The 24206-nt window shown below is 54.0% G+C and overlaps 7 protein-coding genes across 7 annotated transcripts; 4 read left to right on the top strand and 3 right to left on the bottom strand.

Annotated features, from left to right (window-relative positions):
• Window positions 1-537: 537 nt before the first annotated feature.
• On the top strand, window positions 538-2206 carry V2A60_005959 (HNH endonuclease signature motif containing protein; the record flags this gene model as incomplete). The annotated part of the gene is made up of 2 exons (XM_083257257.1): window positions 538-1060; window positions 1113-2206. The coding sequence occupies 2 exons, from the start codon at window positions 538-540 to the stop codon at window positions 2204-2206; spliced, it is 1617 nt and encodes a 538-aa protein (XP_083113383.1).
• Window positions 2207-5109: 2903 nt separating this feature from the next.
• On the bottom strand, window positions 5110-12787 carry V2A60_005958 (type I polyketide synthase; the record flags this gene model as incomplete). The annotated part of the gene is made up of 8 exons (XM_083257256.1): window positions 5110-5949; window positions 6014-6494; window positions 6554-10709; window positions 10768-11364; window positions 11461-11584; window positions 11637-11720; window positions 11775-12340; window positions 12460-12787. The coding sequence occupies 8 exons, from the start codon at window positions 12785-12787 to the stop codon at window positions 5110-5112; spliced, it is 7176 nt and encodes a 2391-aa protein (XP_083113382.1).
• Window positions 12788-13702: 915 nt separating this feature from the next.
• Window positions 13703-14612, top strand: V2A60_005957 (alpha/beta hydrolase; the record flags this gene model as incomplete). Its single annotated transcript, XM_083257255.1, has 3 exons — window positions 13703-13714; window positions 13768-13924; window positions 13978-14612. 3 exons carry the CDS (start codon window positions 13703-13705, stop codon window positions 14610-14612), a joined length of 804 nt encoding a protein of 267 aa, XP_083113381.1.
• Window positions 14613-15503: 891 nt separating this feature from the next.
• Window positions 15504-16417, top strand: V2A60_005956 (uncharacterized protein; the record flags this gene model as incomplete). The annotated part of the gene is made up of 3 exons (XM_083257254.1): window positions 15504-15960; window positions 16019-16181; window positions 16246-16417. 3 exons carry the CDS (start codon window positions 15504-15506, stop codon window positions 16415-16417), a joined length of 792 nt encoding a protein of 263 aa, XP_083113380.1.
• Window positions 16418-16701: 284 nt separating this feature from the next.
• On the bottom strand, window positions 16702-18144 carry V2A60_005955 (FAD-binding oxidoreductase; the record flags this gene model as incomplete). Its single annotated transcript, XM_083257253.1, has 1 exon — window positions 16702-18144. One exon carries the CDS (start codon window positions 18142-18144, stop codon window positions 16702-16704), a length of 1443 nt encoding a protein of 480 aa, XP_083113379.1.
• Window positions 18145-19018: 874 nt separating this feature from the next.
• On the top strand, window positions 19019-21116 carry V2A60_005954 (cytochrome P450; the record flags this gene model as incomplete). Its single annotated transcript, XM_083257252.1, has 7 exons — window positions 19019-19235; window positions 19290-19334; window positions 19384-19470; window positions 19556-19678; window positions 19762-20180; window positions 20259-20860; window positions 20918-21116. The coding sequence occupies 7 exons, from the start codon at window positions 19019-19021 to the stop codon at window positions 21114-21116; spliced, it is 1692 nt and encodes a 563-aa protein (XP_083113378.1).
• Window positions 21117-21474: 358 nt separating this feature from the next.
• On the bottom strand, window positions 21475-23564 carry V2A60_005953 (MDR family MFS transporter; the record flags this gene model as incomplete). Its single annotated transcript, XM_083257251.1, has 8 exons — window positions 21475-21788; window positions 21844-22101; window positions 22153-22268; window positions 22323-22676; window positions 22736-22955; window positions 23025-23220; window positions 23315-23329; window positions 23403-23564. The coding sequence occupies 8 exons, from the start codon at window positions 23562-23564 to the stop codon at window positions 21475-21477; spliced, it is 1635 nt and encodes a 544-aa protein (XP_083113377.1).
• Between the last annotated feature and the right edge of the window lie 642 nt (window positions 23565-24206).

Genomic DNA, 24206 nt, shown 5'->3' with positions numbered 1-24206 from the left:
CTACGGCCTCGTTACGGATAAAAAACAGGGACCAAAAAGAAAGTATAAAGACTGTTAGTTGCGAGTAGGCTCAATTGCGGAATGTGGTTTCAGGCCAGTAGTTTCAGATCAGGGCCAGCTTTGCCATGAACATTGGCACAATCCCATCTTGATCACGGCCGAGCCGATAATATACCTATATGTACTAATACATAGGAGCGGCCGCTGATGGCTTGAGCTGTATGGACTGTATGTTGAAGCACTTGTATCAGCCAGCCAACAATTCTCTTTGCCAAGAATCTCCACGCATGACTATTATACATCATCTTTTCTTCTTAGCATATGCTTTTTTTTTTTTTTTCGTTGTCTTTCGCCTTGCGCTCTCTTGAGCCAGCCACTCACGCCGTCGTTGTTCGGCCAACTGGGGTAACCGGCTTAGTCACCCAAAACAAAATACACCCCTCACACCGGCGGACGCGCCTTGTGTAGATTGCATCAAATATTTTATCAGGAAAGTATGCATCCCTCGGCATTCAGCGCAAGCACGGCACCGTCAACATGATCAGCGCGGTCACGGCTCCGATGCGTGCCGGCGGATGGAATGTCATCCTCACTATTGCCAACCAACAGTATCTGGGGGGTATCTACCAGAACCCGCGCGAGCCGACGGTGACGTTTGGCGACTTGTGCGCTGAGCTGGCCCTCTGCTTTGACTATCCAGGCGCCGGAAAACTGCTCGACAACGTTGACAATGTCAAAAGCGTCAACAGCGTCAACAGTGTCAATACTACCAACACCGTCAATGCCGCCAGTCGTGTCGACAGCGCCAACAACGACAGCAACCAAGACCAAGACAACATCAATGAAAGACCATGGTTCGACATTGCATTCGCGCTGGCAGAAACTCCAGACGAGGCAGATTCCGCTCTCAATTATCCATCCTTCGTCACAAACGAGAGGTTTGCCGACTTGGTCCCTGGTTTAGCCTCTGAAAGCGCCACGAGGCGGCGAACAGTCACCTACCACATTGTACATCACAAGCCTTGCAATATTGCTGGTTCCTTCAAAGACCATATACGAGGTTCGTCAGTTTGATCCTGTTGTCGTGGAACCCTCCGCTCACACGGTCCTAGCCAAATGCGTCTACAGCCTCCCTGACCCCCGCCGTCGCCATCACCCTGCTTTCCTCCCTTATAATAGATCTCCGGCCGACCCTCGTCTTAACATAATGCCCCTTCGACGCAAGGCGAAAGCGCGCTCTCAGTCTCCGCCGAAGCGCTCCGGCTCAACCTCTCCTCACAAACCAGACGACGCAGCCGGTGGCCCCGACAGCCAAAGCTATGACATGATCGCGCCCGCCGACATGGACATAGATATGGACGCGGCTCGCAAGACCATCAGTGATTTTCGCATGGCCTGCATCGCCCAGGCTAGTTGCTGTGCCATATCGGGCGGCGGCCGGCCCTGGAGCGCGCTGCAGCTCATCGGCCCCGGCGTCCAAGCCTGCCACATTGTGCCGCAGCAGCACTACCATCTGTACCCTGTGTGGGACCCGAGCGATACCACTCAGGACAGCGCGCAGCGGCTGTGCCGGGCATGGGAGAAGACGTGGAGTCCCGGCAACGGTATTTTACTTATGAAGCATATACATGACTTTTTTGATGCGCGCCTCTTGTCCATCCACCCAACTACGCTTCGTATCCGGGTCTTTGTCCCGTTCGAGGATCTTGAACTCTATCACGGACGAAAGGCGCAAATCTCACCCCGGGTTGACCGTAGTGCGCTCGCTCACCACTACGACATGTGCTGCATCGAGAACATGGCTGCCGAGCGCCCAAATATCATTCTATCATCGCTTGACGCCACCAACAGAGGCAGCTCGGCCATAAGCCTCGTGAGTCCGTCGACCGGAGACAGCACTCCACTAAGCGGAAGGCCGAACCTCCCCATGACGCCCTCTGCCGGAGATGCGTTGCAGACGGCGCCGCCCGCAGGCGACCCGTCCAAAAGACGGCGACCAACCCGTGACAGGAACGGAACGCAGGGCTGCGTCGACGACGACGATGAGTATTGGTCGGAGGAGGAGGTGGTGCAAGATTTGCTGAGGGGAAGGAAGAGGCAACGACTAGACGACTTCAGCTTTGATGGCTACGTCACGCAGTCCAACAGTCGCAGGTTTCTGGCCAACGTCAACCGGGAGCTGCAAAAAGATCTTGGGCTGGCCTGAGAATTCTGTGTATAATTCATGATACCCCGAGGGTTTACCCTGCCGTCTTTACAATTTTGCATAGCAGACCATATCGAGGTGAAGAGAAGTACAAATCGGTGGACAATTGCAAGCCTGTCTCCACTGACTGTAGCCCAGCTTGTACCCATGAGGGATACATTTCCGACTGTTCCCTCTTCGCATCACATCCTACGCCGACAATTTCCTACAGCAAAATGAGCTTCTGGAAATGGAACCATCCTCGCCAATTTGACTTGTACTCTATGAGTTTACAGAAGTGGCATTCCAGCCATTCATTCTCGAGTGCACTAGTTCTGCCAAGGGAGTCGACCCATCATATTGCCCCGTTCGATCCTCCAACTTGCGGGAAATATCGTCAGTATGCTCTCCCGCACCTGAAAGCTGCAAGATGTGTCCGATAGCGCAATGTAGAGCGAGGAGGCGTGGCGCCGGTGGGTTTGATGCTTTGGCCTGTCGAGGCACAGCGCCCTTGTGACAGGCAACATTATCCCTCGAAATGACGTGATTCCATAGGTATGCGGGCGATTGGCGGTTGGCGATTTGCGTGAAGTAGACGTCGAAATTTCGAAAGGCTCGATGCAAGTCCACAGTCAGTGTGATGGCATTGTGCGGTTGGTCAACGTCCACGCCATTGAGAGGATGAGCAACGTCATTTCGATGGAAATATGAACGCGGGGGAAGCCCTAGGTCTTTGCGTATGTCCATTCCTCGGTATATCGTTATTATGTGCTAATGAGAAAAGATAAAAACAAAGCACCAGGGTCTTGTCCAGCTAGTCCAGTTCGATGATAGGCAGACAAGCGTACGACTTTTCCACACTGTCGGCCGTCCCATTCTCGTTCACGACGTCAGATCGGGTCAATTATCTCTATTTGCAGCAGCACAGGCAGCCACGAGCCAGCTGCCATGGGTAAAAAGGGCGTCACCACTTAGCGGAGCATGTATTACACAAGCACCGCTTGAGGGTGTTACGGTCGCCCATACCTTTACGGATTGTGGAAGACGCTGCAGAGGTATTCTCTTTGAATATCAGGATGGAAAGACTGTGTCTGTTGGGCAATGTCGACTAGGTATTGACAAAGTACAAAGCGTGCAGCATCCTTTCTGCATCTGCTACATGTCCGTGGATAACAATTTGATTGTAGAGTTTATTGCCGAAAAGACATATTGTCATACGTTTAACGACCGAGATATCAGTTGGAGATGCCATGAAATGACTGGTACACTGGGATTTTGGTTCAATCAGGCCTGCGCAGCCGTAGTCATAGCGAATTAGCACCCATGTCTCACGTATAATAGTAAAACGCATATTATCTTACAAAAAAAAGGCCTGCAGTCGAGCTGCCGATCATGCCCTGGCGAGGTTCAGCCGTCCGTGGGCTGATTTACCATACTCGTCTGTTTCAAAACCGAGTTACAACACGGCGGTTTTCGGTCCACGCCGCACTGGCTCCCTCTATAATCCACGAGAAAGCCAAATATATAGTATGTTTTCTTTCTAACTCGTTCGAGTTCCAGCCGGGGTCCGCAGGCGGGCGGACGGTGAAATGGGAACTGTGCCATGCTGGTGACAAAGGCGCAAAGCATCCTGAAATGGCCATGACATTATTTGGGGCTACAGGTGGTAGATGTGACTGAGCCTCCTTGCCGCCCGTGGCTTATGTATGGCTATGACTATCGACTACGTACCATGTAAGTGTGTAAATTGGGCCGACAGGCAGAGTCATCCGCCAAGGGAGTGAGGTGAAGGAACAGCTGCGCTAAGATACGCACTGCCGAGGGGTGTCTAATGCATGCTGCTGGTCGGCCCAGCACAAAAGTCTAATACACTGCATTCAGTGAAAAAGATCGCTGGCGAGCTATCTATAATACCTGGCTGCTCGGTCTCCGGCAGGTGCGTTTTCTATTTCAGCTTGACACACCATGTCCCGCTTCCACTTCTCGCCTCCCGGTTAGGGTCTCAGTCCATTCCTACGGCGCTTCCTTTGAAGCATGCTTCAAAATGCTAACCCAAGTAGAGTATGACATGTTTTCAAATTGGTAGCCTTTTGTCAAGCTTGACCAGGATACGTCTGGGCGGGGGGGGGGGGGGGGGGGGGGGGGCGCATTGGCTTGTTTTATCTATCGCTGCACTAGGAAAAGGCAGTTGCTTATATGCTGAGCGTGTATCTAGCTCAACTACACACCGCCTTGGACTACATTACAGCTTTGACAAAGGAGTGCAGGTACAAGCACACGTCCCGGCCATTTGAGAGAAAACCATGCTCAGCTCGAGTGATGGATCAGATTCCCACAAAATTGTAACGCACGCGGCTTCGGCTGAGGCACATCACACTCGGGTGGGACGCCTTTTGCGGACCACCACCGCCGCCATAGTTATCGAGCCTTGCACCATGACGAGCTGTCTTTTTCCGGTACAATGCCAGTCAAGCTCTTACGAAAAGGGCCCCGGCCTGGCCGCACGCTTGTCAGCTGTGCCGGCCCGTGTAAGCGGGTGGACATTCTTCCCCACGCAACTATAGTGACATTAATGCATATCAACTTCCGACTTGCACCTATAGCCCTGGTTATCTCCTGGGTGGTGGTAGTTCATCACAGAACAGTCTTTCTGACTGGAGTAAGGTTCGATGGTGATGTGATCTTACAACCACAATAGGGACAGTATGCTGCAGAAAATAGAACAGCCTCGGGGAGTGGTCAGAGTGCCATGGCTTTCCATACTGCGTGGTTACATGTAAAACGATCGTTGCAGAGCTAGCTCGCTACTAAAGTCAATGCGAAAGAAAGGCTAGAGCGAAGGAAACATGGATTTAACAATAAGCACCCAGGTGCCAAAAACCATTCTAGTAATTCTATGTTCAGTCTGAAATTTTAAAAGAGTTCTACGCTGCGGGGAGCTTCAGCACAAGCTTCTCGCAGAGTGCAATCAAGGAGCTGGCATTGGTAATATCCAGTGTCGAGAGCTCCGCGCCGAGCTCCGATCGCACCCAATTCCTCAACTCCACTGCCGCCAGGGAATCCACGCCATACGCCATAAGAGACTTGGCGGGCTCCAGCTCGGTCTCGAGACGCAGAATCTTGGTGATCTGGGCTGCGACGAGTTCCGTCGCAAGCTTCACAAGCGGCGCGCCGGTCGCGCCAGACTGATGCATCAGCTTGAGGGCGCGGATGGCCTGGTCACCCTTGCTGCCACCATCTTTGCCGGCTCCGTCGGCGGCGCCGGCCTGGCTGAACAGGTAACCGAATCGGGCCTCCCTCTTGAGATCGGAATCGTCGGGCAGCGGGTAGCCGATGCCTGTGATGAGCTGGGGCACGCTGGCTGGGCTGAGAGGCTTGCCAGTCTGCTGCAGAATCGAGTAGTCGAGAATGCTTCGCAGAGTCCCTTCCAGAATGGGCGTCCACTGGCGCTTGTCAAAGTGGCTGTCCATGCCGCCCTGCTCCGCGACGTAACCGACGTCTTCGATCAGACCCAGATCGACGGCGTTGGCCCGCAGACCGAGAGACTGGCGGTAGTAAGCGAAAGAGTCGAGGAAGGTGTTGGCAGCAGAGTAGTTGGACTGTCCCTTTTTGCCGACGATGCCAGAGATACTGGAAAGAAGAGTAAAGAAATCCAGACTCTTGGGCTGATCGAGGGAGGCCCGATGGAGCGCCCAGGTGCCCTGAATCTTGGCATGGATCGTGGCATGGTATTCTTCGTGCGTCATGATCTCATATGGTTTGTCCTGGTAGACCATGTTAGGAGAACGAGAGCTGAAATAAAATACTGCGAAACATTGATAAACTTACTCTGAGAATCATTGCACCCTGGATGACGCCCGCGATTGGAGGGGAAGCCTCCTGGAAAATCTTGCGAACAAATGTTTCGTCTGCAACATCGCCCTTTGCCTCCACGATTTCGCAACCGTAGGCGGCAACGTTTGCGACTGTCTTCTGAGATGCAGCATCCTGCAATCCGCTTCTAGAGCAGACAATGATGCGACGCGCGCCAGTTTTGGCCAGATGGATGGCCAGATTGCCGCAGAGACCCTTGAGACCACCGACAATCAAGTACGACGCGGCTGGGTCCAGGGTAAGCTTGCGTACCGCGGGCCGAATGGGGACCTCGACTGGGACGTGCTGCCCACTCGAGATGACAACCTTGCCGATGTGGCGACCGCTGCGAATATGAGCCAGAGCGGAGGGGATATCATCGAAGCCAAAGGTGGTGATGGGCTGGATGGGCTTGACATGGCCAGCGTTGACCAACTCGAAGATTTCGCCGAGTAGTCTGTTCTATAGTTAGTCTGGATGCATCAGTAACAACAATCTAAAAAACCCGAGACTGACCTTTCAATCAAGGGCAGGGAAATATCCTTGGTGTAAGAAAAGTCCATAGCACGGAACGAGCAGTTGCGGTCAAACGGCTCCATGGAGAGCGAGTTACGGTCAACAATGTCCTTCTTGCCGATCTCGACGAAGATGCCTCCATCGGCTGTGATGCGCCAAGATTCGTCAAGAATCTCGCCCGTGAGGGAGTTGAGGATGACGTCCACGCCGCGACCAGCGGTCAGCTTCTTGATAGCTGCGGCAAAGTCTGTATTGCGCGAAGAGAAGATGTGATCCCTCGCGATCCCGTAGTTTGTGGCAAGGAACTCTCGCTTCTCTTCAGTGCCTGCCGTGACGAAGACTTCGGCGCCTTTGTGCACGGCAAGCTGGATGGCGGAGATGCCAACACCACCTGTAGCGGAGTGAATCAGGACGGTTTGGCCGGCTCTCAGGTTGCCCAGGTGGTACAGGGAGTAGATGGAAGCTAGATACACCGACGGAATTGTCGCCGCTTCTTCGAAGCTAATGTTGTCTGGGAAGACATGGGCCCGTTGGAAGGGGACCTGCAGGCGGTTGGCGTAACTGCCGTTGGCCAGGAAGCACACCCGATCGCCAACCTTGAACTTATTCACGCCAGGTCCGAGTCGCTTGACGATACCCGCAGCTTCGTATCCGAGAGTATACTCGTTCTCGGGCACGATGCCCATCGTGACGGCGACATCTTTGAAGTTGACGCCGGCGGCGACAACCTCGACCTCGATGTGTCCATCTTTCACAGGTACAGGGCTTGTAGAGTTCTCGGCCCAAGTCAGAGCATCAAAAGTGCCCATGCGCTCGGCTCGGAGGGATACCTCAACATCGGCAGCGTGGAGGTCTTTTACAACAAGCTCCGCCCCAAGCTTCTCCACCGACTTGAACTTGTTGACGGCGACATCGGGTACAACGCGATGAACATGAATAGTACCGTTCCTCTCGGCGAATTCAGTCTCTGCGAATTCCTTGGCACGCGGTTGAAGCAGTTGGTTCAAGACGCGAGTGATGGCATCCTCAGTAGCGGATCCAGCAGCAGACTCAACATCCAAGGTGACTAGCTGCGCGCTCTGGTCTTCCATCCGAATGACACGGAAGAGTCCAGGAGCGAGGGCGGAGTCAGGGTTGGTCACATTCAGCTGCGCACCCTGAGTCACCCAGAGAACAGGATTGCCATAGCTGACCAGTTCCTGCAAAGATGTCCATTGCTCTTGGGAGATATCTTTGAGAAGAGGCGACTGAAGCTCGTCAAGAACGAGAACGATGCTTCCGTCTGCCGGTTTGGCTAGCGGGAGTCCATGACTATTGACAGTCCAACCGGAAGCCTCCAGTGAGGCTGTCAGACCGGTACTAACGGAAGCGGCCTTTCCAGAGAAGCTGATGATTGACAGCTTCCGGGCGGCTTCGACCTCAGCTGTGCTCGGAGAGTACAGATGCGCGACGATGCTATCGCCAGAGGTGATTTCTACAGAAGAGCCGAGCGAGGTGAGCTCGGGTGCAGTGTTGAGTTTTTCAGGAACTGCTGAAAACTTTTGCTGAAGAGCAATGTCCAGATCCAAGCTCTTTATTCCGGAAGTGGCATCTTGGCCTGGCAGAGGGCTTTCGGAAACAGAGTCAGACTTGATACTTGGATCAACAGTCGCAGGTGCACGAGGTGTCTCCAGGACTTCAGGTGATCGGGTAGCTGCAGAAGGAATCGAGCCCGATTCGGAGGCTGAAGTCGCAGCCGTTGAATCAGAAACCTTGCCCTGGATGACCAGGTTATAAGCTCCGCTCTGAGCGAGCAGCGACTCAATTGCTTCAAGGTGGGTACCAGAGTGGTTTTCCCCCAACTTCACAATAATGAGGTCATAAGAAGCTGCTTCGAGGCCCAGGTTCTCCTTTGTCTCACTCAAGAGCAAGAACGAGGTGTTTCTCTTGTCTTCGTATCTTGTCTGGAGGTCAACCAGGCTCGGCCCACCTACAGTGGCAACAGTGTACTCTGCATATGCAGAGCGCGCCGAGAACGATTCCTGCTCCGTATCGAACCAGATTGAAGAGGCATCGGTAGCATCGAGGCTTATCTCAAGGACAGAGAGCGCAGGCGTCTTGTGCGCGACTAGGTCAATGGTAGCATTAATGGCCTCCACGGCCTCCAGGCCAAGAAGTCGGGAAGATATCTGTTGGCTCGAAAGGAGGCTAATGTCTGGCTTCCACGAAATCTCGTCGAATGTATGAGGGTCCACCTTGGCTTCGGTGTTCAGCTCAGCAAAGTGAAGACCGGACATGCGGACGATGAGCTTGCCGGTCTGGGGATCGTAGACGGCGCAGTTGGACATGTAGCTCTTGGCCTCGGAAAGACGACCACGCCCAGAATACTCAGAGTTTGCCAGAGACAGGCCATTCTGGAGGTCGCGGGGCACCTTGTTGATGACGAGGTCGTCGAGGACCGAAGGCACTACAACCGCGTTGATGGAGCTTCGCTCGCCCGACCACAGCGATGGTGTCACCGTTTGGAAGCAGCCATCCAGGGAAGCCGGGTGGATTGGGTAGTAAGACTGGGGGCTCCATTTGGAGGCGGGCGGCTCAAGCGCTACAATGGCACGGCCATTGCGGCTGCCACTGAGAGACTCGACATGCTTGAGCTTCTGGAACGAAGGGCCGAACCCGTAGCCGATTTCGGACTGCGCCTTGTACCACAGGCGTCCAGCGGTGGGATGAGCAAGCTCCCCATCCTGGCCTTCCGGAATCAGTTCGGGAACTTCGTCTTGCACCCTGACCAGTCCAGAGCAGTGGTCAATGCGGAAGTCATCTGCGGTTGTCGAAGAAATGACGAATTCGTGCCAGGTCTTGCTACCGGGCTGCTGGTTCAGCCACAGCAAAACCTCGGTATCCTTGCCCTTCTCAAGAACCAAGGCCTTTTCAAATTTCACATTGCGGAACCGGTATGCAAGATCGTTGATGGAAGAGACTTCCGCAGCAGCAGGTTCCACGGCCTTGTGTTTCTGCCAGATGGCTTCCAGCGCCATGGAGATGAAGCCAGAGCCGGGCACCAGCACGTCTGCTCCCATCTTGTGGTCCTTGAGCCACGGCACGTTGTCGAGGTTGAGGTGCGCTCTCCAGCTGGGTGCCTGCCATGACGTGGCCAGCACCTTGCTTCCGAGCAGGTCGTGCGACGTGTACTTCTTGAACCGCCAGTCTTTGCTCGCGGCATTCTCGTGCCAGTACTTGATGGAATGGTTCCAAGCGTAGTTGGGCAAATCAACAATGGTGGACGGCTGCTGGTACTCGTTGACCTTGGCCAGGTCGACCGGGTATCCTGCTACGAAGAGGCGGCCGCCGGCGTCAAACAAGGCCTTGCCGGAGTTTGCGCCACGAGACCAGGCGGCAACGTAGGCGACGTCACTATCCTGCTTCTCGAGTGCCTTCTTGATCTGGGAGACTGGACCAGCCAATGCTCCAGATGGGCCGATTTCGACCAGGACGGTCGGGCCGTTTGGTGATGTGAGCATTTCTTGCGCAGCATCGCTGAACTGCACCGGGGAGACCATGTTCGTCTTCCAGTACAAGGCATCAGCTGCGTCCGTCTTTTTCTTGCCAGTGACTGACGAGTACATGATGACGTTGCTGTTGCCTTCAGAAGAGCTGAAGTTGTTTGCCTGCAGAAGGGTCTCGTATTCCTCACCAATGACACCCATCAGCTCCGAGTGGTAAGCCAAGTCAACCTGCAGCAGTCTGGCAAAGTGAGAATCGGCCTTGAGACTCTGTGCCAGAGACTCCAGAGCCTCAACTTTGCCCGATACAGTGACGCTGCCGGGACTGTTGTAGCAAGCTACCCAGGCACTGCCCGCATAGGGCTCGAGGTACGGCTTGACTGCGTCGCCGCCGAGGCCGACCGCCAGCATGCCGACGTTCTGGGCCACATCTTTCTTGCGGTTTACTGCGGCGCGACCGCGATAGAATGCGGCAATGATCGCGTCTGCACGGCTGAGGAACCCGGCAGCATGGGCAGCGGCGATTTCGCCAGACGAGTGGCCGATGACGCTCTGAGGGGAAACCCCCCAGGATTCTAGCACAGCTAGGATGCTGAGTTGAAGGGCGGTCACAAGAGGCTGCGAGAACTCTGGTTGTCGCAGGTGCTCGGCAGATCGAACTTGCGTCAGCTCGTCTATTCACGTTTGTTAGCTAATTTCTCCGAGATTCTCCGGTCAACACGAGGGCCTTACCAACTAGCGACCAGGTAGGAGGATCAGGAAGTTTTTGTAACACTTCGTCAAGTTCTTCGAGAATACTACGTGTCCAAGGGAAGAACTCGAGCAGCTCTTTGCCCATTTGCGGCCACTGCGCTCCCTGGCCGGTGAAAACGAAGCCGATGCGTGGCTTCTCTGACTGTTTCTTGCCCAAGACGAATGCACCATCGTCAAAATCAGTGGTATTTGTAGTGAGATAGGCCCTGTGGAAGAAGGCTGAGCGTCGCTCGCTCAACGTATAGGCCAAGTCGGGAAGGTTGACCTTGACGCGGGGGTTGATACGATGGTTCGAAAGTGCACGGATATTTGATCGCAGAGAGGCCTCATCGTTGGCAGACAGAACTAGAGTATAGGGCCTGCCCTCTTCCAGATCGTCATCGAGGTCCATTTCCGCATCTTCAGATAGGTACGAAGATGTGTGGCGGGGTGTGTATTCAGACGAGGCTTGCTCAATGACAACATGGACATTGGAACCTCCGTAGCCAAACGAGTTGACACTAGCACGTCGGAGATCACTATTAGGCCAGGGGATTGTGTAGCGGCTCGCTTTGACTTTCCATCCGGCGAAGTCGACTGTAGTACAGTGTTAGCTTCGTCACCCGAAGTACGTCCTATTTTCGTAGCCATTTCGAAATGAACATGGTTTCTACTCAGACTCTGGATGCTTACTCTTTGGAGATGGGTTCTCAAATGTTGGGTTACCCGGGATGCGACCATTCTCAATGGCTAAAACGGCCTTGATCAAGCCAGAATTTCCCGCTGCGGGTTCTGCGTGGCCCAAATTACTTTTGATCTGAGATGGTGGTCAGCGCCGGCATATTTGATTGCTGTACGACAATTCATACCGAACCGATAATGAGGGGCTTGTCATCGGGTCGTGAAGCAGCGAAGACGGATGCCGCGCCTCTGACTTCGGTGGGGTCACCGGCCTGTGGCTACGCGTTAGCGGTTGACATTGGCTGGCAATGGCGAAGGTAACTTGCCTGGGTTCCTGTGCCGTGGCACTCCAGATATGCTGTGTCATTCAGGCTTGTGATGCCAGCGTTTGCGTAAGCGGCGCGAATGGCAACGGCCTGCGCTTCGGCGCTGGGGCTGGCGATACCGGGCGTGCGGCCGTCACTGTTGGTGGACGAGCCGCGAATGACTGCTCGCACGGGATCGCCGTCCCTGATGGCGTCGGATAGCCGCTTGATCAGGATAGAGCTGACCGCCTCTGCCTTGACATACCCGTCGGCTGAGATGTCGAAAGTGTGGCAGAGTCCCGTGGGGGAATGTGCGTTTCCCACGGCGCCAATATCCATGACGTGCTCGGGGTTCAGATAGAGATTGCTGGCAGCAATGATAGCGGCATCGATTTCACCAGTTTTCAGGTATCGGCATGCTACATCCAGGCCAGCAAGAGAGCCTGAGCAGGCGGTATCTATCGTCATACTCGGTCCCTTGATATTCAGAAAGTGGCTGAGTCGGTTGGCCAGGATAGCGCGACCGACACCAACAGTGATGTTGGCAGGACGGTCGTCGGGATCGCGACCTTGCATGTCGCCGTAATCTAGGACTGTCAGCAACTCGATTACTTTTAGACTTTGTTGCAACGGAAGAACCAACCTGATGCGAAAGAACCAACAAAACATCCCACCGGAGCGCCATCTAACTTTTCGAGAGGCACACCAGAGTTTTCTAATGCTTCGAATACCACTTCCAGCATTTGTCTCTGATTTGGGTCCATAGCAATGGCGTCGGTCTTGGAAATCTCAAAGAAAGAGGCATCAAAGTCGGCAGGGTCGTGGTCTTCCAGGAACATGCCGCCAAGTGGGCGCATGGTCCTAGGTTTGTGTGATCCATCCCAGTGTGCGTCAATGTTGAAGCGGTTCTTGGGAACTTTATTGGAGGCGATTCCACCTCGTTCAAGAAAGTCCCAAAGCTTGCGAGGGTTGGAGTTGCCGCCGGGAAGGCGGCAGGAGAAGCCAATGATGGCGATTGGTTCTTGGCTCGACATGGTGTGAACGATAGTCTAAGAAGACGTAACGTGAGAGCCTTGTACAAAGTATTTAGAACAGAAAGAAGATGGATTTTACAGCAGAAAGGATATGAAATGAAGATGCCTTCTTTTTATTCCCAAGTAACTACCGGCATTCGAAACGGGAACTATGGTTGCCTGTTCCTATCGAGGAGCCTTTCCGAGCTTGGCATACGAAGCAAGCCACGTTTCTTCGGCTTATTCGAGTCATTGCTGCAGAAGAAGACTCTCGGATCAATCACAAGTAATTACTCAGCTTCCTAGGAAGGCCAGTAGCGCTCAGCCGTTCAGCCGTTCTGCTTGCGCAAGATTTGCAGATCTGACATGATAACCAGTCATGGCTATCTCAACTTGGTACGGGAATTTCGCCATAATGATTAGTATCTTGCCTGATGATGGTGTAGTTCCAGAACTGTTCGGCACTGGAACGCCACTTGTCGGTTGTCAAGCTGCGAGCCTTATGCGAGCTCCTGCGAGGTCAGATGCACGGGTCAGCATGTTATTCTATCTGTGGATCGCTTTCAGCCTCACTCTTACTCCAGGTAACATGGTAAAAATGTTTATATCCGCATTGGGCGGATTCTCCGCCGGGACCGCTTAAGCCCCATGATTAGGCGTAAGCCAATGAAAGAGCTTGCGCTTTCCGTTGCAGTATGTATATGGGAAAGAATACGACTTGCCGGCCGGAAAGAGCCAAGAATATTCATTAACTTTAAGTTTATATCGACTTTGTACTGTCTTTCTCGTCATTTCAAGCCCTGTGACTTCTGTAGTTGCATTCTTCGCGCAATCGTGATGCCTTCTTCATTTCAGGTTGTGGAAAGCAAAACCATCGATGGCACTGTCATCAGAGGTCGGTTCTATGCCGTCGACGGTAAAGGGCCAGCGATCATCATGACTCCAGGAGTACGTAATGCAGAAAAGCCCTAACTTTGAAGATTGCTAACTTGAGATGGCAGTTCAACTGTGTCAAGGAGATGCTGCTCCCTGACATTGCAGAGACGTTTCAGTCGCAAGGCTTCAACACCTACATTTACGACCCGCGCAGTATCGGTGACAGTGATGGCACTCCAAAGAATCTCATCGATCCTCTTCAGCAGGCTGAAGATTTAGCAGGTTCGCCCCCCGTGAGCAATGTACGATTATCAAGAGGATTGACACACGGCTAGACATTGTTACGCACATCTCATCGCTCCCGAGCGTTGATTCATCTAAGATTGTTCTTTGGGGCATGTCATTTGGCGGCACCGTGAGCGCTTGTGCCGCCGCAGTAGACCGTCGCGTGAAGGCTCTGGTCATGGTGTGCCCAATCTTGAGCTTTTACCAGGCCGAGAAGCGCGACAAGGCCTTTGCGCAATTGATACGGGATCGGCAGTCCCAGCTGCGAGGGAACGAGCCATTCATGCTGCCGCCCTTCAACAGCAAAGGCGAGAACCCGATTGGCATGGCAGGTTCTGGCGGGCCAGGCGGCATCGAAGCATACGGGTTCATGGGTGCCGTCATTGACCGCGGCGCCCCCAACTTCAGGAACAAGATTGCTTTGCAGACATATCAGAAGCTGGCCATGTGGCAGCCCAAGGAGATCTTGAAGCTTGTCGACAAGACGCCAGTCATGATGGTCACACCAGAGCTGGACACGATGTCGCCTCCGGAGGAGCAGAAGGCGGCGTTTGAGCTTTTTCCACAAACGAAAAAATTCCTCGAGGCCAAGGGCAAGGGCCATCTCACAGTACTCAGCGGCGAAGGCTCGGTTGAGGTGGTTGATGCCATGACGGAATTTGTGCGAGAGAGTATAGGCAGCTAGAGCGCTGGGGAAGCGCTGAGGCTGCAACACATGGACATGTGCCTGGCAAGTAATTTAGTGCATTGACCTCACGGTGAGTGCTATGACGCCATCAACTACATGAGATGATTACTTCTTACGAGGTACGTGGTACGGCGATACAGGAAAGACCAGATTAGACTAGATTAGACAGCTAGAGAGCTTCGTTGAGAATGCTATCATTTATCGCCTTCATTTTGCCTGCAGCCTCGTATGATTCACAATGGGTTCTTTGCAGATGCTTGCGCGCTTCTCATAGCAATGACTCTCACCATGACCACAATACAGCAGGTTAAAGCCGCCTGGAAACTTTTGTATGCATTTGCTAGGCGAATTGCCTTGGGATGATTTTCCCTTTGCTTTTTCTTTGGCCCATCTTCTTCGGAGATTCAACCGCGGCCGGCTCAACACGTTAGCTAGGGCATGTACAGGGTAATATTCTAAAAGTAATGGTTGTCCAAATCGGGCAATTGCTTACACTGCATGAATTACGCAGGAGATTTTTGATTGGCCAAAAGTAATAACGGTTCCTGACAGCACGGCCCCACCCATCAAGCCGGGGTTGATGCAACTATCTATCCCACAATGGCGACATTATCATAAGCAATGCAAACTTTCTCGAGTACCTTGTTGCGGCTGAGTAAACCTAGTATCGAGTCGTTTGTGTTGCTAATTAGTCATTCCGCGAAAACCGTCCGTAGCTAAAATGGAAAGCATGAGCTGGCAGCATAGAGCGCCTTGTCGACACACAAACAAACTTGTTCTTGGCCGCTTCCTTGTAAGTAGCTACCCATTCTAGCGCCGCCACACAGCCATCACTAGCCCTGCAAGAACCATTACCATACGATTCGGGAGCAAGCAGAAAAAAAAATCATGGCTTCTCCGACCATTGTTCTCATCACCGGCGCCAGTCGCGGCATCGGTCGTGGAATTTTCGAGCTGTATGCCGCAAAGCCCAACCACACCCTCATCGCGGCCAACCGCAACCCCGATGACGGCCCCTCGCAGGAGCTGCTCAAGCTTCCCACAGCTCCGGGCACCACCGTCCAGCTCGTCAAGGTTGAGGCGACAGACGACGACGATGCACGCAAAGCCGTCGAGACGTTGAAGTCTCGAGGCGTCGACCATGTCGATATCCTCATCGCCAACGCGGGCAAGGCGACGGCCTGGCCGAAGCTCCAGGATGCCAAGATTGCTGACATTCAAGACCACATCAACACCAATGTCTACGGCTTCGTTCGCCTGTACCAGGCGGTTCTGCCGTTGCTCAAGGCATCCAAAGATGCCAAGCTCATCATGATTGGATCCAGCGCGGCTTTCTTAACGGCAAGTACTTTTTTCTCGCATCTCCCTTTGGCATATTCCTGGCTAACGGCTTGTATAGTAAGTAACTGTACATGGTACAATGACCAATGTCACGTCTAACATGCCTAGGAATGCGATTCCCTTCCCCAACGCTGTCTATGGCCCTACCAAGATCCTCCAGCATTGGTACACCAAGACCATCTCCATTGCTGAGCCGTGGCTCACGGCGTTTCCCATTGACCCCGGGTATGTGCCAAGGCAGACCGTCGTGTCTCCGTCTTTGATTGCTAACTTTTGTAAATCTTGCCAGCTTTGTCCAGACTGAAATGGGAAATCGTGGTGCCCGAGCTTTCGATCTCGAGCAAGCCAGCATCACCGTCGAGGAAAGCGTCCAGGGTGTTGTCAAGGTCATTGACGCTTCCACCAAGGAGACTCACTCTGGCAAGCTCTTTCTGTGGACTGGCGAGGAGGCGCCTTGGTAGTCTTTCTAGCAGTCAACGCAGTTCGCACTATAAATCTAGATTTTCTCTCAATATTTACCATACTTCATTACCATCATATTTCACTGCTGCGTGTCGCATTAACCTTGAGAACGATCTCCATATAGACGCGCATTGCGAGCAATCTAGTGCCTTATTCACTGGATATAAAATGTGACGAGCTTTGCCGAGGCTCTCTACTTCTATTTCTTCTATATGCTGACATATCTGACAATTTTTATTTTCCGCTTGCCAGAGAGCTCTCCAGCCACGCCAGCCCGCGCATGCTACTTTCTACACAGTCTCCCATCCGACGCTCTGGTCCAAGTATCACTACCCACTGAAGCCGGTCCATAGAGTACAAACTGCGGATCGTACTTCTTCTTCACCCGCAGCAATTTGTCATAATTCGCCCCAAAGTAGTCCTCCTTCCAATGCGCATTGTCAGAAGTCGCCTCGTTGATGTATGCACCGCCGACGGGTGACGCGGCGCGCAAGAGGTCCTGGTGGGCATTCATGTCGGCCTGCACCGAGACGAGCTGCGCCGTGGTCGCGTCCTGCTTGTACACCATCTCAATGATCAAATGGTACAGGGCATCGCGCCACGCAGGCAGCACCGCGTTTGTCCCCGGCGAACTGCCCGCCGCGCGCGCACGGTTTGCGTTTCCGGCCACTCCGTTCACGAACGGCGTCCCCTGGGAATTTGTGATGCTGCGGATGGCGTGGACGAGGCTCGGGAGGTTGTTCCTGGCGGTGTCGCGGCTGATCAGGCGTCCGCCGATAGTCTCGTTGTTAAAATACGACCCATACGGTAGCTTGGGGTTGTAGGTGATGTAGTGCTCATAGTAGCTCGCTTTGACATTCTTGTCCAGTGTGTAATTGAGCCCGAGCTGCCTCACTTGCTTCAAAAAAGGATTCAGTGCGGCCTGGACGTCGGAAAGGCTGTGATCCGCATACGTCACCTGGCTGAGCTGGAACGTCGTGTTGGAGATGTGGTAGACGCTCGTGAACCCAGGCAGCGTGTCCAGATAGAGCAAGTGGCGATGCCAGGCCGCGACGACTTCCCAATGTGCCTCGGTCTGATTCTTTGCGGCAGCGTTCACAGTGAGAGAGGCCCCTGCGACGGGCCCATCGCGATGCGCGCGCGTCGTCACAGACAGCACAATGGCGTAGTTGCCGCCTCCTCCTCCATTGAGAGCCCAGAACAAGTCCGCATTCTGGGTTGGGCTGGCGACGAGGTGCTTGCCGTCGACGGTGACGACTTCGACCTCGAGCGTATTGTCTGCTGCGAGGCCGTAGGTCCCCAGAAGAGGGCCATGCCCCGCGCCTTGGAGATAGCCGCCGGCGATTCCCACGGTAGGGCAGTAACCTCCCACGACCCTCAGACCCTGCGCGGCGGCCCGGGGGTACACATCAAAGGCCTGCACGCCCGAGCCGAGTCTGACAGCCGGGCCACTGTATCTTGCGCTCGTGTAATTGAAAAAGTTGATCGTCTTTAGGTTGTGTGTCCAGAGAGCCAGCGAGCCCTGGCCGGTGGATCGGCCTAGGTAGTCGTGCCCGGTATTTTTGACTTGTACGCGAATGTTCTTCTTCTTTGCAAACTCGAGGCCAGCGACAACATCAGCGGCGCTGCTCACATTGATGGCGTACGAGGCATAGTTTCCCAGCAGGCAAGGGGCCGAAGGACTCGTGAAAGGAGTGCAGGAGTTGTTCGCCCAGTACGGAGACATGATGTTGACCGGATCCGAAAAGTACGGAGCTTGCTCCGTCCAATGATTGGCGAGATCTGTGCAGGCTGCAGAATCGTAGCTGGCGCCGTGGCAGACGTGCGCCAAAGGCTCGCCTGCAATCAGACGGCCCTGTACTGACGCATTGAGTCGGCTCCAGGATTCAAAAGAAGGCCACCCAGAATCCTGAGGCAAGTATCGGCATCGAGAGCCCTCGGTGCGATTGGCTGCGTGCTGTGGCAGAGACAGCACCAATGGTGCTAAGAACAGGCAAAGAGATGCCACAGAGCGAGACATTGTGGTCGACTTGTTCGTCGTGCATCCGAGACACGGCCAAGGTATCGATGAAACCAATTACATGGCTTCTGATGTATATTCAAGTAGTCTTGCAAGAGACCCTCTGACCGCAGCCGCACACCGGCCATGCTGCAAGGCTGTTGGGTGCTACGCTGTAAGCCAAGTCGCGAGTGGGCAAGTCTTAGTGCGGCTGAGGTCGCCCCAGTTGCTGGCGTATTACGAGCTCCCTGTTGCTGCTGATGATGCATTAGCCACTGGTTTTTTTTTTTCATGTTTAGCTTATTCGCGAGCTGAGTTCCGGCTTCAGCTCCGCCCAATTGCAGCGTGGTATCTATGCGTCATCTGCGTGGCTTGCTTAATCGTCCGCGAGCACGTAATGGCCCAATATTCTTACAGAATACGAGTAAGCAATAGCGGTCGTCAAGTGGTGAACTGAAACAGCAGGCAGCCGTGGGTTCTGGTACACCGTTTTAGGGCGTGCGGCTCAGTAGCCATGCCATATAGATTGCTGAATGTCCTGCCCAGTACAGTACAGTACAGACCGCGCAAAAGGTGCTACGGAGCAACAGGAATTTTAAACATGTCGCAATTTGTGAACCCTTCGGAACCAAAGGAGTGGAAGACCATGGCAGCAAGCAATTTCGCGAGCACGGCGCAACCTGTTCTACAGACGCTCCAGCAGGGACTTGACGATGCTGTCCATGCGTGGCGCGTTGAGGGTCTGCTCTCATGGCCTACCATCTACCTCATCGCCACGGTAGTCTTGACGTATTGGGCCTGCCTCGTAGGGCATCGATGTATGCACATAGCTCTTGACTAAAAGACTTTGACATGACTGACTTGCTATCTAGTATTTTTGCACCCGTTGGCTGGCATCCCGGGTCCTAAATTTGCGGGTAAGAACAGCCATGCCAGAACCGTCCACAGGCCGCTAACAGTGGGCAGCTTTGACATATTGGTATGAGATATACTACGATGTCTGGCTCGGTGGCCAGTATTTTCGCAAGGTTAAACAGATGCACGAGAAATACGGTACGTGTTTTCATCTTGGTGGCTCATGCAGCGAGGGCCCCTTGCTCTAAATCCAGCAGCGAGTCTAACTGTTCATCCTTATTAGGCCCCATTGTGCGAATCAATCCCGACGAGGTGCACTTCAACGACCCAGAGTTTATCGAGCCGCTATACCCCAGCGCCAAGCGCAAGACCAACAAGTCTGTCATGACTGGCCGCCGTACTGGAAGTAAGATTGCTGCCTCATTGCACCCCCCCCCCCCCCCCCTCCCCCGCCGCACGCAATGTGTGACTTACACGGCGTTTATCAAGCCCCCAACTCCCTCGCCGGAACCGCAGACCATGACACCCATCGCCTCCGCCGCAGCACAATCTCCGGCTTCTTCTCCACGGCCAGCATCCGCCGCCTCGAGCCCATCATGAAGGCGGACATGCACAAGCTGCTGGATCGGATGCACGAGGCCGGCACGACGGGCGAGGTGCTCAAGTTCCACTTCGTTCTCAAGGCGTGCGCCTGCGACATTGTCACCCAGTATGCCTTTGGCACCTCGTTCAACTTTCTCGGCGAAAAGGATTTCGCCGCGCCCTACATTGAGGCCACCGACGTCTTTCACTTTTTCAACCACGCCATGTGTCACTTTCCCATTGTAGGCTACTTGCTCGGGACCTCGCCCGACTGGCTCATCAAGAGCGTCTTTCCAGGTCTCACTGAGATGTGGAACAAGAAAACCGTGCGTGTCTCGACACTTTCCTCGGCATGACCCTGCCATCGCTTACATGTTCTGATATTGACGAATGGCGCTTCGTAGATGTGGCTCGATGAAGTCGAAAAAATCCGCAGCTCGCCCAACCCGGAACGGATCAAGAGCACCATCTTCGAGGGTGTCCTCGGTAGCAGGCTGCCCGACGAGGAAAAGACGAACGCGCGTCTGGCCCACGAGGCCCAGCTCGTCGTATTCGCCGGCCAGGGCACCACCGCATACACTCTCAGCGCCGCCATCTACCAGCTCCTCGCGCACCCGGAAGAGCTGGCCAAGGTGAAGAAGGAGCTTGCCGACGCCGTCACCGGCGCCGGCGCGGGCGCCGACGACGACGTCCCTTCCTACTCGCAGGTCGAGAACCTGCCCTACTTCCAGGCCGCGATCCAGGAGACTCTGCGTCTGCACCCGGGCGTCGTGGCCAGGCTGCCCCGCGTCTCGCCCACGGAGCCCATCGTGTACGAGGACAAGGCCCGCGGCCGGTCGTACGTTATCCCTCCTGGCACCACCTACAGCATGACCGCGCAGATCGCGCACACCAACAAGGCCGTCTTTGCGGACCCGGAAAAGTTCATTCCGCAGCGATGGATCGACAACCCGAGACTGGACCGCGCGTTCATCGGCTTCGCCAGGGGCACGCGCAACTGCATTGGGTGAGTTTCCCTCGGTAGGCCTATTCGTGTTTCCGGCTTTGCTAACCAGTGGCACAGCATGAACTTTGCCAAGCAGGAGCTGTCAATCATCCTGGCCACGATTCTTCTCAAGTACGACCTGTACCGCGGCCAGGAGGGTCCCACGCTGGAGCTGTACGAGACTACACGCGAGAGAGACATTGATTGTGTCCGCGACATGATTATCCCGTTCCCTGCGGCTGGAAGTCCCGGCCTTCGGCTCAAGATTCGCAATTAATGTGCATCGTGAACTGTGGCAAAGGCAACTACTCATTTCTGTAATAATTGCTTGCAGCTCTCGTAGCACGGGCGACCATGTATGTACACGGGTACGATGAGATCTAGGAGAGTACTCTTATGGAAAAATTGGAAACCAATGTTAGTCCTTTGATACGATGTTAAACCCTCTATACATTTTTGTAGTCATCTCTTGAGAACTTGGAAATCTTTCATTGAGGTGTTGTCAAGTGCTGCAGTATGACCCGTTTGCGCAGAGTCAATCTCTTGATTGGCTTCGTCACACGTAATGTAGGCTCGATTGGTGTCTGAATGCAGTGCGAGATGATGCTTAAGCAAAAGATCTGAAATTAAGTCTACTATACAGCCGCCATGACGTTCACCTTTGAGCCGTTTGCCAGATTTCTTATCGGTGCGATCCAACTTGCCAGGAATGCGCAGCCTGCAAATCCCACACCAAGCGCAAAGGTATCCTTGAGCGCTCCCAGATATGCTTGGAGCACCGAATCGATCTCGGCTGAAGATACCTGGGCTCTCAGATCTGATGCGCCGATTGTGACAATTCGAGCAGCGTCAATGCCAGGCGCGATGCTCCGAAGATAATACAATAGCCGATTAATGAAGGCCGACTGGCCAGCGGAGATGCACACTGCGCCCCCTGTCATCTGGAAAACTACCAGCCGAATGTCAGTAACTAAAAGGTCCAAGGCGTAGCAATTTTTTCTTACAGAGAATGATGGCTGTACTGGCCGAGATGTCCTCCGGGGCAGACATTGCTTGGGCAACAATGACAGGAACCTGGATGGCAAGGCCTTGTCCGGCACCCAAAAGCATCTGGTAACCCAGCGGGCGGGCAAGTGGAGTGTGCATACCCATGGTATACAAAAGGCCAGCAGCGACTGTACAGGCGGCACTCCCGACCGCCATATAAACGGTGTAGAAGCCGTAAATGGTGATGAGAAAGCCGGAGATGATTGCGAAGAAACCTTGTCGTGGCATTAGTAACAGACTGTATGTGTAGGCACGGTGTTGCTTACAGGCTCCGAAAATCAGTGGTAGGTTGTAAATGCCACTTTGTGCGGCTGTGTAGTTGTCGATGGATTGAAAGTAAATCGGGATGTAGTAAGTGAAGAAGAAGTTCATCCCGTTTTGGCTAGCAAGGCAGCGCATTAGTAAGATTCATGCGCGAAGCTTGGGGAGGACTTACAAGAAAGCAAAGCAGGCCACTCCATAAACGACTCTCTTGGACAAGATCCGAGGCACAAGTGACGCTCTCTCCCCTTGCCATACTTGCACCCCAATGAACAGAATGCTTGCCACGACCGACACGACCAGGCATGCAATCACGCTTGCCGAGTCCCACGCGCGACTGGCACCAGCCCACTGAGTGACCAAGAAAAAACAGACCATGCTCACCACGGCGAGCGCCACACCAAGAAGATCGAGTTGCAGAATGATCTCTGATATGGATGCCGGGACCGGCTTTGCCGCGGATGGAGGCTTGAAGGAGAGTAAGATGAGTGCAAGGCTAAGCCCGCCGATGGGAAGGTTAATATAGAAGCTTTGTTCGGGATCAGTTGCTGCCTTTCGATATTTTGTAGAGAAGATATCAATTCTTACCACCATCTCCAACTGATATTGTCTGTGAAGACGCCACCAATCAACGGACCAGCCACACTCGCAACTGCGTAGGAGACGCCAACCAGGCCGGTATATCGAGCTCGCTGGGCAGGTGGAACGATGAAGGCGATGATTGTGTAGGTTCCGCAGTAGAGGCCGGCACCTCCGATGCCTGTTACGGCTCGTCCTACAATGAGAGCAGTGTTGTTTCTCGCGGTGGCTGTTGAGGAGGGATCGCCTGTTAACAAGTTTCATGGTTTGGGACCGTAGTAGCTGTGATGACACCTACCACAAACAAGACTGCCGACCTCAAATACCACGCCGGCTGCCAGATACGTGTATTTTAGATGACAGTACCGATATAGCTTTCCCCAGAAAGACTGAAAGGCGGCGAGCGTCAAGAAGAACGCGGAGCCGTACCATCCAACTTGATCTATGGCTCGAAACTCATCCGTGATTTTGGGAATGGCCGTGGCCACTATGGTCTGCGTTGACGGTCAGCAGTTTCTCATTGACACTTCCGAGAGGAGCCGGAATTCTGAATCTAGCATCCGCCCAGAGAATCTCTATGCCACAAACCATGTCAAGTGCTGCCTACGACGAAAGCTGTTAGTTGCATCGCTCCCTCTATCTATGCACTAATCAGTGCCCACGACCGGCAGCTCACCAGAAACAAGCACAGCAGGATTCCTAGCACGACAAATGCTAGCTGTAGGCCGCTAGGATACTCTTCGTCCTTGGTGTTCACTAGCGCAGCTTCCTCCTGGTTGGGAGTTGTCGTTTTCTCGGGCTCGACATGCTGTTCCGTCGATGCTGTTGTGGCACTCATGATGTGCGAGTCGGGTAGGCTAGCGAGCCTAGCTGCAAAAACCGCAATACAACCAAGGCTTGCCGAGCTCTCTTTTTTTTTTTCCGCGAATTGCTAGGAGCTCAGAGTCCCATCATACAAGTGTCGTGGATGGGGTATGGTGGTGCTGATAACCCGGCATTGTGCTTACCCGATTCCTGGCCAAGGGGCAGCCCAAGAACTTTCCCGCCAAAACTCCCACGGCAGCAAAGTCCGCCCAGATCAAGCTTTACGCCAGATTGCGCCTCCGAGTAAGATCTGGCTAGCGCCGAGATTACAAGATAGAGCGCTGATCCGTCATGCAAGGTAAGCATTACGCAGGGAGGGAGGGCACGATTGCGGGCCGGCGGGGGGGGGCGACGCCATCAGCCGCACTGGAGGCAACACTGCAATTTGGCTCGAACGCGGGGGGTACGAGGGGACCCGAAACAGGGTGCTCGTACACGACGCCGGTGGGATTGAACAAATTGCGAATCAGGCGCTGCAAATGGCGATTCCTGCCATGGGCGGGGCGGTAGCTGAGGACAATGGGAGCGAGGACCGGCGGCGGCGCTGCGCAGAGTTGCAACGGGGGGGACAGCTCGAGACTCGCAAAACTGCAAAGTAAGCGCCAAGCTCAAAGAG

This window comes from Cordyceps javanica, chromosome 4 (genome assembly GCF_051103115.1).
Source record: "Cordyceps javanica chromosome 4, complete sequence".
NCBI classification, from domain to species: Eukaryota; Fungi; Ascomycota; class Sordariomycetes; order Hypocreales; family Cordycipitaceae; genus Cordyceps; species Cordyceps javanica.
Note: the sequence above shows the minus strand (reverse complement) of the source record. Positions and strands in the feature narration are given on the sequence as shown.